Source organism: Aulonocara sp. 'chitande type north' Nkhata Bay, linkage group LG19, assembly GCF_057382095.1.
Source record: "Aulonocara sp. 'chitande type north' Nkhata Bay isolate Kocher_YH1m ecotype deep benthic linkage group LG19, A_spYH_male_GT1.1, whole genome shotgun sequence".
Classification (NCBI taxonomy): Eukaryota; Metazoa; Chordata; class Actinopteri; order Cichliformes; family Cichlidae; genus Aulonocara; species Aulonocara sp. 'chitande type north' Nkhata Bay.
The window spans coordinates 6,269,848-6,285,819 of record NC_141362.1 but is presented as its reverse complement, the minus strand read 5'-3'; the positions used below and the strand labels follow the sequence as shown (position 1 = coordinate 6,285,819).

The following is a 15,972-nucleotide window of genomic DNA, read 5'->3' as shown; positions in this document are numbered from 1 at the left end:
ACGCAACATCATTGCTGTATGTGGGGTTTATGTCCAAGCCATTTTTCTTGTGAAGAGTTATTTCTGACTTGAACTTAGTAAACGGAACTTCTTCTTTTGCAATATTGTAGGCGATGTTAAACTTAATGATCATCTCGGCCTCCTCCGATGACCTGTTTACTCCTGCCTGCCGCTGAAAGGCAGTGGGGAGCGGGGACATTTTGGCAGAGCATTTATCGCGGCATATAATGTGTCTTCTCGATGCTGTATGCTTTTTCAGCGTTTCAATTCGAAACGTATTAGCAACAGTGACAAATGCTGTGTTGCCGGCCATGGTCTTTCCACACTCGCGACAATAAATGCAGTGCATCATATTGTCAGCTTGGCTGTATCTTAGCCAGGGAAACTGGTCAAGCCACTCGATTCGAAATTTATACATTTTCTCACTTTTACTTTCAGTGGACTCCGGCTGGGAGTCGATCGTATGTGGCTCATTTTCTGATGCCGTCTCCGGACCAGTGTTTGACAAAAACGGAGAGCGCTGGCTCAGAATTTTGGACTGATCAGGCCTTAACTTAACAAAAAAGTTATCAATTGTTCTTTTCATATTTTCTCAATACCAAATTCATACACTTCTGACCTGGGCTACTCACCCTTCTCTATCTGCCCGCACTTTCAAACGTAAACACAAGTAGGTCTGCAGGAATATCTGGACCACGGCCAATCACAGAGGTCCCCGCCTCTGAGTATCTCTGATTGGTTTAGAACACGACATGGGCATAATGTGTGTCTGTTGTTGAACACACGGAGACTTTCAGGGTTGCTGAAACTTTTTTTCCGAGAAAATACTTGGTTACACCGGTGCGACCAAGTATTTTTTTTACTTGGTCGCACCGGTGCAACCAAGTATTTTTTATTAGTCGCACCATGGAGAAATTTGGTCGCATTTGCGACCAAATTGGTCGCACTCTAGAGCCCTGCAACTGGACTTGTTTAGGGGTTTTTTGGAAGATGTTTCGCCTCTCTTCCCAAGGGACTTCTACATTTTTAGAACATCTAATGGAGATGTTCCAGTAAACCCCTAGTGGGGGCTGTCCTCCTCAAGTTAAACAGCATAGTGTATGTGGTGCGGTGCAGTGAGGAGTGCTCAGACAACTACATATGAGAGACCAAACAGCCACTCCACAAACGCATAGCACATCATAGGAGAGCCACCTCAACAGAACAGCTGTACATGTCTGCTTAAAGGAGAAAGAACACACCTTTGTGTTCACTTTTTGAATAGAGAAAACAGATGGTTTGAAAGAGGGGCAAAGGTGGAAATCTACACCTACTTTTAGCGACCATCACTGAACAGAGGTGGTGGCTTGCGACAGTAGCTATCAATCATCTACAGTGCAGTCCTGTGATGCCTTCCCCTGTGTTGCAACCCCCATTCACACCTTGCCTCAGGTGACCTCAGTGACTCACTTGATGGTGAGGTAGGGCAATGTCTCACAGTTGTTTCACCTGTTGGCTGATAACTTGAATGACCCACACTTTTTTTATTACACCTTGGAAACAAAAACGTCTTGAAACATCTTCAAAAAAAACCTAAAGAAGTTGAGGGTTTTTTTTTTCAAGCTCTCAAGACTATTTGCACAGACAAAACACACAAAAATGCTTCAGAGCAAGTCAGCAACCATGGAAGCACAGATCAGATAATAAAGTGCAAATCAGTAGAGGAAGAGCCACCGGCGCTACATGGGCATCATAAAAGGGAATTGTTGGAATATTCAAACCATCTTAAATAATCAGAGAGGAGAGCGAAAGCCAGACCAGGAAGTACAAAACGGAAGGTGTTTAGTCACCATTCTGGCCAATTAGAGTGAATCTCGAACTGCTGTAGGCATGACAACACTTTGAAGAGCAGAAGAGTGTGGGAAATCAAAGCTAACGTTGCACCTTGTTACACATCCCAGCTTCAGTCTGAATGACTTGTTTTGTCTCTTGTTTTTATCTTTGGTGTTCCTTGTCTTCTTCTACATGCTGTCTCCCACTCGAATGCCCTTCATCCCACTAATTTTCTTTCTGATCTATTCCCCGATTACCCTCCTCCTCCTCCACCTTTTCTCCTGTGATAATGTTCTGCCTCCTCTTCACCCTCTCTCCTCCTCCATCTTTGTTGTCCCTGGTGTCTATTTCTCAATTGCCCCTTCATTCCTTTACTGTTTTTTTATGTCATTTTCCCGGTTTTGTTCCTACTGTTTTTCCATTTTATTTTTCCACCCCTTGTCTTCAATCTCTTTTTTAAACCTTTTGTTCACTTCTCCATGTTTTCATTTTCCTCTCTGCTTCCTCTTTTCTTCTATTGAATTCCTCCTCTTTTCTCAACTTGCTCTTATTTATTATCCTCTCTTCTCCCCCATCATTCCTTCCTCACCCACTACTATTTTTTCTATTTATTTATTTTATTTTGCATTCAATTATCTTCATACACCCTGTGATCTTTGCCATCTCATCTCTGTTTTTCATTCTTTTATTTGCTATCTTAGCCGAAATCCTCCAAGCCCCCCAAACCGCTGTACCCACCCACTCGAAGAACCTGGGAGAGCAACTACTTTGGCGTTCCCTTGCAGAACCTAGTAACCCCGGATCGCCCCATCCCACTTTTCATCGAGAAATGTGTCGACTACATAGAGCGCACAGGTGAGTCATGCGTTTTCTCTATTTTTTCTTTCCCTTAATTCCTATAATTCCCTCTGTTCTTTCATTTTCTACCTCTTTTATGTCATTTTGCAATGATATTTTCTTTTTTATTTTATTTTTTGGGTTGTTTTAGAACTCTTGCAAGGCGTGTATGTGTTTTTCAGGCACTGATTTCAAATGAGTAATTGAGCAGGATGAAGCATGGAGAGAATGGGGGAGGTGCAGTGATATATGGTGGGATGTCAGCCAGCCTGCCAGTCAATACAAGTTAACTTAAATTGAATATGCTTTATTGGCGTGGCATTTGATTTCTTGCCAAAGCGCTGCTGGAATGAATACAAATAAGATGGTGAAAGATTACCGAGATCAAAAAACTGATTAAGGAATGGCAGTGGAGAAATGTACACCAGTACGTGCAATCCATTAATTAGCCTTGCTTAAGAAAGGAGAAAAGAAAATGAGATGTTACCGGTAAGAACATGCATGGATAATTGCAGATGTGAAAAATGTTTGATTGCACAGTGACTGGTAGAGTGTGTTTGGGTTATTCAATTTTGTTGTGTCTCAAATAATTGGTGTAACAAAAACAAGGTTAAGTATTTGCCGCTGCTGTAATGTGAAGATGTGCTGCTTTTCATTATATTTACATATCTTTGTTGAGATTAAGTTCGTTGATTAATAGGGAAATGGTTATACTCGTTCATCACTACTTAAAATGGTCATTAGGTTCAACGATAAATAGAAATACTGACTCACTGCAGTCAGTCAGCCTCATGGTCAAAGGTTCATTTTGTTCATTTTGAATCAGTGGAAAATAACTTTTACAAGCCAACTGCTCTCAAAAGCCCCCTTAAAACCTGTCAACTACCCAATCCCAAAAGTCTGTGGTTACATCTGAAGCAGCAGCTGCTAGTGACCGATGGGCTGACCGATGCAAATATCAATAGTATCGATACCGAGGCTGATATTTGATTGAATCAGTACCAGCAGAATAAAATCTATACTTTGTTTTAGGGCTGGGCCATATCATACTGTTCATAGGTAAAACGTGCATGCGTAGTGCTTTTGTTTTCATACGCAGTAGGGCTGCCACGATTAGTCGACTAGTCACGATTACATCGCCTATCAAAATCGTCGTCGACTGATTAAATAGTCGACGCGTCATTTGAAGCTTTTAAGATCCCAAAAGACGGAGGAATAAGTAGTAGGATTTAAGAGTGTAATAACGGACTGAAACAGAAGATGGCAGCACTGCATGTACAAGGATGCCAGCTGCCGTTAAACCCCGAAGAAGAAGAAGCTGTGACCCTATGTGACCCATATCCGATCATGGTATGACAGTGTGAACGGCACAAATCCGATATTTTCAAATCTGATCTGGGTCACTTTCGTATGTGGTACTGAATCCGATACATATCCGATGTTTTTGAAAGCGACTGCTGTTTGAATGGTCATGTCGCATTAAATCTGTCTTTTACGTCACTGACACGAGACAGACGCCAATTATAATGTTATTTACATTATTATGTAAATAACAAAATAACTTAAAGCAAAAATTGGGAAACGTAAAATCCGAAGTCTTTATATTAAGGGCCATCAGTCAAACAATATTGTTTGCTCTGGGTCTAACAAGAGCGCGTTGTGTGTGACGTCTTCTTTTGCGCTTTGAGCGTTCACACTAGAGCGCGTTTGCTGTCACATTTTGTTTGTAGTGTGAACAAGCAGACAAAAAAATTCGGATTTGATTAAAAAAAAATCGGAATTGAGCATCAAGACCTGCAGTGTGAACGTTGCCTTAGATAACATAAAAATGTTATTGTTTGGCTTTTTTCAGTATTTTATTTGTTCCTGAGTAAATCGGTTTGGCTGAGGTTAAAGTTATAGTTTTTACACAGCTGAATAAACGTCAAGCAGACAGCTGATTATCAGAAGTGTGAGATGCTCGAGAATATACTCCGGTGTCCTGTTATATTTTAGATAGCAAGGAGCAGACGGCTGAGTTTATTAAACTCCAATGAATAATCTGCAAATTTCATTAAACTTCAATAAACTGTTATCTTGTCTTTATTTTTAGTTAGCACATACCTTAAACACTTAAAGCTGTAAGCTAATGATAGTTATATAAGAGCAGATGCATGCTGGCGCAATAAGCTGTAGTTGTACGTCCAATGGATGCATGATCTGATTAGTCGACTAATCGCAAAAATAATCGGTGACTAGTCGACTATCAAAATAATCGTTTGTGGCAGCCCTAATACGCACATGGCGGAAAAAGCATGGCGGCGATGGAGAATGAGAAGGGCGAAAGCGGATCGTTGAATGAAACAGATGAACCAGAATTGGTTTGTAAAAATGCTGCAACTTCAGTGGTGGAACTGGTTTAGCTTTCGTCCGTCAGATACACAACAAAGCACTATTTTTGGTAGAGCATGTTAGCGGGCTGTCATTATTACCGTGTTGTTTGGAAAACACGGCACACTTAAAATCAATCCTTTGATTTTTCTGAAAATCGACAGTGCCCCTTATAATCCCGTGTGCCTTATGTATGAATTCTGGTTGTGTTTATTGACCTCGAAACGATTTTATGTACACGGCGCTTGAAAATCTGTCAAATGTTTTAGTACGACTTTGCTAAGCTACGAAGCCGCACCGCTTGATGGCTTGTCGGAGCATTACGGCTATCGTAGGCAGGAGCCTCGCGGAGTGCTATGTACTATGCTTCAACATAATATTACCGTATTGTGTGTGTATAACCTCTTTTTAAGTTTTGTGGATATTATACATGGTTATGCTGAGGATATGTCAGCTAGTTTCCACTGGAAATGCCTTTTGGTTCAACTGTCAGCAAGGAATTTGCATTTGCACTGTTAAATTTTTATATAACTTAATGGATATAAAAAAACAGCTGCTTGTTTAAGTGAAAATACATCGTTTTTTTTCTTTTTGCACTAATAAAGTTGTGGAGTTGTAAAGTATTTTGTCTAGTGTCAATTATATCGTCAGTTATATCGTTATCGCAAATTTTCAAATGTATATCGTGATAAATATTTTTGGTCATATCGCCCTGCTCTAGTCTGTACCATGTATACACCATGCATCTACTTGGTATTGGTTCGATAATAATATTTGAAGTATCGCGCAGCACTAGCAGCCACTCTTGTAGGAATCAGCGTGTCTAAATGAAAGTGTAAGATAAGAAAGGCGACCTGTCTGGACATGTGTAGGTTCAGCTGGTGACACGAGCCCCAGTGCATGCTGTGTATGCGCCTGGCGTCCTTCCCAGCTGTCGTGAAGAAAGCCTCTCCCATAGTTTGGGGAGATTCCTCTGTGAAGTCATGGACACATATTTATACAGTCCTTTAAACTCTGACCATTTTAAAGGTTTGTGTGCGCTGATTGATTACAGCCTGGTTGTCCATATTTAGCCTCACAAGGAGTAAGATTTTTCCTGTGCTTTTAAAGCCCCCTTGCAGTTAGCCCAAGTGTGAGTCTTTTCCTTCTGACCACTGAAATGAATATTTCAAACAAGTTTCATATTTTATAGGTTTGTTGCATTATGTATTTACACATGGGCTAGTACTTTTCCGTGTTTAGTGCTTTGAATGAACTCTAAGAAGTGAAAGAGTCTCTTGCTGAATGACCTCAAAAAAACTTTCCCCCAAGTCTCTAAATTACTGGGACGTCTTCCCCAGAAATGTTTTATCCTGTTTGTTAACCTCAAGCATCCAAGGTCAGTTCTGTTATCAAACTTTGAAGTGTCTTTATCACTGTGTCAATGTTGAAACGCTCTAGATTTTGACATTAAAGCGGCTTCAGTACATTAAACTGAGAGCACCTTCTTCTGCATTTTTCTCCATCTACAGTCATATGTGTAGCTAATCTATAGTATGTACATTAAAAGGAGGTATTTCCCCGTGTTCCTAACAGTAATCATTGCGTGTGAAAAAGCCGTTGGTCCTACTTTGGAGGTAGTGTTTTTATCTGAGCTCTTTTAGGTTCTGCGGCTGTTAATTCCTGTCCTGAAAAATCCCTTCCGAATATGTTTTGATACTCAGCTGGATCTACATGAGCCTGCTGGTGGATGCCAACCAAATGCAGGATTAATCCCAGGGCTGCTTGTGTGTGCGTGTGAGTGTGTGTGCGTGCAGACTCCTGCCAGCTGACAGTGGTGTGTTGGAGATTTCATGGCCAGTGCTGTGAAGCCCTCTAAGTCCAGACGGTCTGTTGGTGGATTTAACAGCTTTTCCCATCCCTCCTTTTTCTGGACTATCGTTTCTTAACACATACAGCCAGAACATCTTTGTGCCTTTCTTCCTTCCTTCCTTCCTTTCTTTCTTTCTTTAAAGCCTCCTGCTGTATAAGATGTTTGGTATCTAGACAGTTTAAGAACAATTTTGCAATTCGATGTTAGAGAGGAGTTTAGGGATTTAGTATGTAGCCTGTTTGCCTCATTAGATGCCTTGAGGTTAAAACATACTGTATGACTGTTTAGTTTATAGTTGAGAGGGTGGAGTCGTTCGAGAATGACTGTGGGTGTTGGCGTAATAGTACAGATTTAAAAAGACCCTCCTTTATTGCAAAAATGGTTTCATACCCCCTCGTCAGCAATGATCCACCCTGTTAATGTCTGCTTAAGTAAGAGTCTGAATGTGTGCCAGCTCCAGAGCTGCTGCTCCATCTGACTCCTGACTCCTGAGCTGACAAGCTCCAAGTGGGAATCATTAAAACCTCACTGTGATATTGTGTTATTGTTGGTTTTCCTCCAGACACCAGACACTTTTCACATTAATGGGGGTGAAAGTCTAAAAGTACTCCTCCTGTTTATGGTGGTCCTGTTTTAGTAGTGTTTCATCGACTTGAAAGGAACTTTATTAGGATATTCAGAGTACAAACTAAAGCTATCATACTTGTTTACCTTATACATGTCTCCAGTATATCTAAATTGATGTGTGGTCAGCTTGGGCATCCTGTGTGCATACTTTTTGATTAAGTATTTAGTTATTAGTTACTTTCTTTCTTTTTAAGTTCTGTCTAGCAAACATTTAAAAATGGTTAAATTGTTTTCAACTAATATAGACGTTCAACACTTTTTCCAGTGTTTCTGTTTAGATTAAAAAATGCACTGTTTTCCCTCTTTTTTTCTTTCTTTTTCTGTCTAAAAAAAACCCCGGAAGTTCAGAATTTCAGAAAAAGAAGTATCTACTTGTAACTAACAATTTAAAGGTCTCTTGGATCTCATGATGGTAGTCTTTTTTTCAGTTGTATTTCTAAATGACTAAATAATGAACCGACCAACCACACAGTAGCACTGGTAACTATTATATACATTCTCTGTCATTATGCTTTAGTTATCTGAGACTTTAAAGATATTTAATTTACCACCTTAGGAGATGTCTGTTATTAAAAAAACAAAACATAATTTACTTTTGCTCATATACAAACGAACTCATGGCCTCTCCAGAAAATTACTCAGTCAATCAATCTAAACTCAACATGTTCCTGGATAATAGTTACACACCAAGGACGGTCGCTTTCTGATTTTGGGTTCTAGCATGGAGGATGGAGCTGTACTCTCTTTGGGGGTGGGGGTGACTGCTGGATGGCTGAGTTTAACTACATGTAATAAGCTGCCAGACAAGAGGCACAGAGGCAGAGAGGTGATGATGGCTATTTGTGGTGCCTGTGGTTTCAGAACAGAACGTGTGAGTGGAAAAGCTGTGACTTTGTGTGTCTGTGAGAGAAAAAAAAAAAGTGTGTGTGTGAGACAGAGCGTGGCTGTAAATGTGACTGAAAGATGTGATTCTGTGGGTGACATTTATTCAGTGGGTTTGTGTAATGTTAAGGCTGTATCGCGTGGTTCATACACGCACTCTACCCGACCTGCTAGATTTAATGCGGAGCCTTTTCTGAAGTTTCATGCCGTCAGCTCTACATGCTTGTTTTGTAGAAATCATCTAATTAAGTGTGATGTGTCAAAAAGTTTTCTGTGGTAATGTGCAGTGCCAAAGAACTCTTAAAGGAACTCAGATAAAGTGCCTGCATTAAATAAGGATGATGTTTGCTCTGCACTTGCTGCCTCTGTTTCCTGCAAGGAGAGATCTGCTTGTTATCCCTTTTTGTGTGCTCCAGTCACCACATTCTAATAAGAATACAACTGAGAGGCATCCCAAGGGCCCCAGGAACCCATAAAGGTTTTTAGATTCAGAAATAATGAACCAAAGGCTTCAAGGTTTCTGAAGCTTCCTGTATCAGTGTGCCATAACACTCTTAAAGTGAGAATTTAAGAGAAAAACCCTGAGAAGTTTTTACTGGCGTCTCATCCATAATATGGGATCTTATACCATCTATTAAAAGGACAATTTAAAGTATCCTTTACATTTAATTAAGAAATGCCTAAAAAAAGCATTGTCCTTGACTTAATAAAATCTTAAACCATCTATTGCAACAGATAGTTGATACAATTAGGTCCTGTTTCAGTGACAGATCCTTTTGTTGCTTGTCACTGTCCTGTGGTTTTCAAGACTTGTTTTTGTTTTTTTACATGATTTTTCTTCAGGGACGCATGTACTGATGTTCTTCTGTGTGAGGTATGTAATTAAAAAACAGCATAGAAAGATCTGAAGACAGAATTTATTGCAAACATATCAGAACTGGTATATTTTCCTTTGTCTAATAAGAGCTTTATATTGGGACAGTTTGCTCCAGATAGGGATTTTCATTGGACTATTACAGGATTTGAAACTGTCACCACATGATGTCGCACAGCTGTGATGACAATCTGTCATCATCCTTAAGGTATAAATCTGCGGTGTTACAATTTTGTTTATATTCCATTGTGTTAAATGGAAATGTCTAAAGCCCGTTAAAACATCTTTATAATAGATGCATGGGCTGCTCGACGCCCACTTTTGTCAGCTCTTTGTTTTGTTTGCCATTAGCTGACAACAAGGCCACATTAGAACGGCAGATAATTAGAAGCAAATAGATGAAAAGTGTTAGTTTCCCACTTACAGCTTCCCCGTTAAGTCAACTTGAAACACTTTGCTGAGCTTTTTCTTTTTTAGTATTTAAATTAGGATTTATAAACCAATTCCCAATCCTTCGTTTTGCAGTTTACCAGCTGTCAGATTTGCCTTCTGAGACCACTCTGGACTCTTTGGCTGTTCATCATGCGCATATATTTTTTTTGCAAGGCCAAAGATCCCAAATATTGTGTTAGTGAAAATGAAGGAATATTTGTATATGAGAATTTAACTGAAGGCGAGTTTGTTTGTCTGTTTCCCAAAGTGTAAATGTGCTTCTGCCTGGCCGTTCTCTTTAGTGTGCAAGTGTGTGTAGCCTTTGCAGTGCACAAAAAGGCCCTGACCGTACATGTCTCCAAAATGCAGCAGTCAAGGGATCAGGCTTTCAGTTGGCTGCAGTCAGTACAGAGTTTCGCTTATATCTGTAGTCTGTACCCTTTTCAGCATTATACTCTGTTATCCAGAATGACGTACACTGAGTCTGCAGCCCCCTGAGAAGTTCAGGTCCTGCTAGCATTCAGTAGGGAGGAGGCGAAGGGTCAGAGCTGCAGCGACCTGATAATACACCTGAGAGAAAAGTGCTGTGGAAAAGAAATGAAAGCTAAAACGTTTTAAAGAAGACTGCACAAAATGGGGCTTTTAAAGGAAGGCGAGAATGAATAGTAAGAGGAGAGAGCGTGAGGTACTTCTTAAAGTTTACACCCACGCACTCGACAACCCTTCACTGTGGAAGAAGTGAACTCACAGATATTCAGACAGCAGTAGTAGCTTTTGAAAAATGACTGCTTCAGCAACACATGCGGTGCGTCGGGTATCATTCAGCAGAGTCTCAGGCGGCCGAGCGTCTCAGCAGCTTACAGAAGACAGATCTGTTCAAAGAGAGTCACTCGGTCCAGCTGTCCTAGAGGATGACACGAGCACTGCCTTTGAGTTTGCCGTCATTCCAGTTAAATTGCAGACTTTTTAGTGGCATTAAAATGAAGCTATTTTCAAACTTTAAAACAGCTCAATTAAAAGCTACTGCTGCCATTTTAAGCTCTCTTTTAATAAGCCACCCTGAAACCATTTTACCAATATATATATACCACAGCGGTCAATAATTAACTCTGAGTACTCGCTGATGCTGGATGCTGATGCAAATTCTTCATATTTTACATGGCGAAACACCGGCTTGCACATTTTCTTCCTCCAAAATGCTCTTTGTTAACCTAAAATGCTGACATCTTGGTATTTTAACATGGCAAAAACACACATGCTCCAGGCTCCAGTGTGCACCAGTTCAAGATGCATGTATTTCCACATGGTACCAATGAACTGCTGCTTAAATTCTACATTTGGTAAACTTTGCGTTGAATGAAATGGCAGTCAGATGAAATGATCAGGCTTTGTGTGTAGCCCTGAGCTGTTCCTGAAACTTTATATATTTTTTTGGGCTTGAAGCCAAAGCGTAAAAGGCACAATGAGGTCAATTTTTGTCAGGTCTGCTTACATAAAAAACCCCAAAACATCAGTTTGGCCTCGGAGAATAAAACCGTTTGACGAACTGGGTCTCGCAGAAGAAGAAGTCTTTGAGAGATGACAAGCACAAAGCGAGGACACACAGCTCTTTGCCGCTGAACTCGATTAGAGAAGTTTTATTAAATGTTTCCTGCTCCCCAGAGACATGAAATGGTATTTGGCATGAGGGCTGGAGGAAGGAGAGAGAGAGGGAGGCAGAGCAATGATTAAATGGCTTTTTGATGCTGATGCATTTTGAAGTCCCATTGGTTGTTATTTTCCCCAGCACTTAGTATAATGTGAGGAGGGGAAGGATGGAGGAGGGGGCGACGGTTTCTCAGCGCTTCAAAAGAACCATCGACATGTGACATGTATAAGAAGTCACATTTTTAAGAAAGTGACTTCTTACAAATGTCACATTTTCTTGATTTGATTGATTGATTGATTGGTAATTTATTTCAACATGTGAACAATATACAAGTACATTTAGAAAAGAAATGAGAGAAAAAAAAATATACTATACAAATTACATACAAAAAAACATTCTGATTAATTTACATGTTGAAAGGGAGTGGGAAGAAGTATACACTTATTTAATCCCACCCCTGTCCCATAAATTATCAGTGAATATTTAGTCAGCTTCCTTACTGATATAATTTGTAATAAAAATAGTGAACAGATTTCTGATATACTATAATATCACATCATGAATTTTTTGTTTGTTTGTTTTTAAATAGAGACATTCACTTAATTTAAATATTTTCCTTTTCTTTATAGATCGAGAAGATCATATTTTTATAACTCTTTTTGAACAGTTTTATGTTTGGACATTGCTTTAATTCCATATTCAGTTTGTTCCATAGTTTCACTCCTTGAACAGAAACACAAAAGCCTTTTCTTGTAGTACGTACCTTCATTGTTTTGAAGTTACAAAAACCCCTTAAATTATAACTTCCTTCTTTCAAAAAAAACATACTCTGAATATTACCTGGCAGTTCTTTATTTTTTGCTTTGAATAGAATTTGTGCTGTTTGGAATTTCACTATATCGTCAATTTTCAATATTTCAGACTGCAAAAATAGTGAGTTTGTATGTTCCCTATAACCTGCATTGTGGATGATTCGAATTGCTTTCTTTTGAAGAGTAAAAAGTGAATGTAATGTGGTTTTATAGTTATTGCCCCAGACCTCTGCACAATAGCTTAAGTATGGTGAAACCAGTGAACAGTAGAGAATATGAAGTGATGTTCTGTCGAATACCTGTTTTGCCTTGTTTAGTACTGCAATGCTTCGTGATACTTTGGAATGAATATATCTTACGTGAGCTCTCCAGTTAAGTTTTTCATCTATTATTACCCCCAGAAATTTATTTTCACTGACTCTTTCAATATCAACACCATTTATTTGAATCTTTGCATTTGTATTTAAACTACTATTTCCAAATAACATAAGTTTAGATTTATTCAAATTTAATGATAATTTGTTTTTATCAAGCCAGAACTTCACTTTACTTATTTCATTAGTCATATCCTCCAATAAATTCTGCAGATCATCACCAGAGCAAAAAATGTTTGTATCGTCAGCAAAGAGAACCATTTTTAATACTTTGGACACTTTACAGATGTCGTTAATGTACAAGTTGAAGAATTTTGGACCCAAAACTGACCCTTGGGGTACACCACAAGCAATGTCCATACATAAGGAGCAACCACCATTTATTTTCACAAACTGCTTTCTGTCACTTAAATAACTCCGGACCCAATCTAAAACTACCCCTCTGACACCATAACGTTCCAGTTTTCTTATTAATATATCATGATCTATAGTGTCAAATGCCTTTGTCAAGTCTATGAATAACCCAGCCACATATTGCTTTTTGTCTATGCATTTTTTTCGTTTTAGCTTTTCAAAATATATTGTTGTCATTTATTAAATCAGTCATTCAAATAAACTATTTCTCAATGAGGAACAATCTTAATTAAGAATATGACATTTACCAACAGCACAATGAATGGGCTAAATTTGCTCTAATAAGAATATATCAGATTTTTGCCAATTTCACTGACTATTATAAAAAATAGGTTTAGAGATCGTTTGCAGCCATTAACTGCTTAAAAAATGTAAGAACACATCGAGTATAATTACACAGCCAGAGCAATTTTGTGTCAACAAAAGAAATCCACAATACTTCCACTATAGCACATTTTTCACTTGCAAAGTTTATTTTAATCTAACTTTACAACCTTTAATGGTAAGTTAATGACCGCACACGTCAGCGTGAGCTTCGGTGCCTCATTTATCGTTCCAGACATTGTTTTGCACAAGCGTGTGTTCCTCAGTTCATTGCAACAATGCCAGTTTTTGCGAATAGCCAGCTGGAGCAACTCTGGAAGTGGCAGGAAACCCCAGTACACTGGTTCTTAACTTCTACTTTGAGCTCTGCTGGAGAATTATTCAGCAAGCATGTCAACCAGGCTTCACACAAAGCTGATTATTGGCTATTTTCAGCCTTGCTTTGAAGTCAGGTCTCCACTCCTGACTTTGCAGCAGAATGAAGGGATTTTCATTGGAGTGAAATAGATTTTATAAAAATAATTCATAGATTTTTGAGTACCTCCTTTGAGTATGTGCTTGAAAAATATAGTCATTCAAAAGAGCCAGGGGTTGCAGAAAGAGAGTTCAGAATGATATAAGAGGCTAAAAAACACAGCTGACAGGAGATGAAAAATAATTCTAATATAGCGTGTTCTTCTACCCTTTCCTGCCAATCATTCTCTCCACTTCTGTTTATTAGATATGCGCCTTCAGCTTTCTGTGCTCCAGTAGAAGAGTGAGGAAATCGGCCAAAGTGAGAGTTCAAGTTGAAAATTGATTGGCGGGTTGGCCTGCTTCCCATTCCCTGTGCTGGGATTCTTTCTGTGGGCTGTGTTGTGTTGTGATCATGCACATGTTGTTTTCCTGCTGGCAGCTGGACTTACGTCATGTCCAATGGAAACACAAAATGAGCTTCCTGTTCAATGGTCAGAGAGCCAGTGCTCCCAGCTGCCTGGTCCCCGTTGAGACTGGTCTAACTGTCTGACCTGTGACCTTCTGGTATCACTGTCTGGGAAGAAAAAAGGCTGTTTTTAAAAAAATATATTTTTATTTTTTTTACTTTTGTTTGAAGACTAGAAGAGAAACAATCTGCAGCTGCAGACAGGCAGAAAACAGCACTTTAAGATTAATCTGCATGGTATTGATTTTAATTTATGTATTTATGTCACTTAAAGAAAAACAACAATTGTCCAATCAAAACAGCCAGTCTATTGATTTCTTGTTAATCAGCTGATTGACTCATTGTTCCAGTTCTAGTGTTTACATTCGCTGTACACATCACACCCTCACATTTGCACTTAAATCATGCAGGTGATTTTCTGAGTACTGAGCTCTACAAAAAAGGCTTAACAATAAAAACACAAGAGCCATAGATTTAGTTTGGGATGTTCTTGCCTCGAGGGTCGTGTCCTTTTGTACCTCTGGGCTGCTTCCAGTGCTGTCGCTATTTTTAGATCGCTCTGGAAGTCCCGTTACGACCATTTGAAAGCAAAACCGAAATTCAGATTTGGTTTTAGTTTTAACACAGTGGAGAAGCTTAAGTACATATCCCACAGAGCACTCTAAAAAAGGGGGTTGAGACATTAACATGATCATACCTCACAGGATCAGTGGAAAGCAGCGTAATCCAAACAGATCCTGGCATTTCATGTTTTGACTCCTCCTGCCACACAAACTCCTGAGTGAGAGTTTATGCTGGATCTTGTCAACTGTCAGCCAACTCGATAGCTCACCATCGGTAATCAATGAACAAGAGTCGTTTGCACTCTTAAGCTTTCTCTTAAGCTTTTGTTAAATTACACCAAGCACTTCCTGTTTCCCAGGATACACTGGAAGACCATAATTAGGCCACCAGAGGATGTAGTAGCCATTTCCAACACAGTAGCTTGTGACGATGGTATTTTTGCGTGTATCAACAGATAAGGTTTCAATATTGCAATCATAAAACGATCCAGTGACCCAAAGTATCAAAACAGGACCTGTCAACAAGTTAGATAACAGACTCACGCTGCTGGCTTCTGGTATAATTGTGGGATTATTTGTGTCCATTGATGTGTGGCCATTAACAAACTGTTAACCAGGCATATCTGTAAGGCCACTAAACTATATTATTTTTGTGAGGCTAGGCATTTAATTGGTTTTTAATTATGATTTTGCCTTACAGCGATTTATAAAAACAAAACAATTAGGATAAAACAAATCCTCTTTTGCATTCATTTCCCTAACAATGCTTTTGTTTTGTTTGTCCTGGGTTTCTTTCCAGTTGTATTTTTTTTTCTTTCTTCATATTTCTGAAAGCTTAAACTCACTGGCTGATTAGTGCAGGTCAGGTCAAGATGATGGAAAAATAGCCTTTGGCCATCAAACCAACTGTTGTTGGGCTATCTGTAGCTTGCCCTGAGGCTGCCATGTAGGGTTCTTCAGGCATGCGAGTCCTCTGCCACCGGGGCTCTCTTTGCCCCTGTCTGCACCCTCAGACAGCCGGCTGGAGAGAGACTGGCCCTAACCCTGGAGTCAAAAACTTCCCAGCGGATGAATACAACCCTCCACCACCCTCAACTCTTTTTTTCCCCATTTAATTATTTAACCATTGTAATTGTTGTTGTGTTGTTCGCTAAAATTGAGCAGGCTGGCTTTTTTCCATGCATCCCAGAGTCAGTAGACACTTGATTTTCCTGTTGTATCATCACAAA

General features: G+C 39.4%; 1 protein-coding gene across 1 annotated transcript in view; it reads left to right on the top strand.

The window, feature by feature from the left end:
- The window catches only part of arhgap5 (Rho GTPase activating protein 5), a 64,197-nt gene that overhangs the window by 10,894 nt on the left and 37,331 nt on the right, over window positions 1–15,972 (top strand). The window contains exon 3 of the mRNA XM_086273851.1: window positions 2,514–2,667. Coding sequence (XP_086129977.1) covers window positions 2,514–2,667 — 154 coding nt within the window. The remainder of the gene's footprint in view (window positions 1–2,513; window positions 2,668–15,972) is intronic.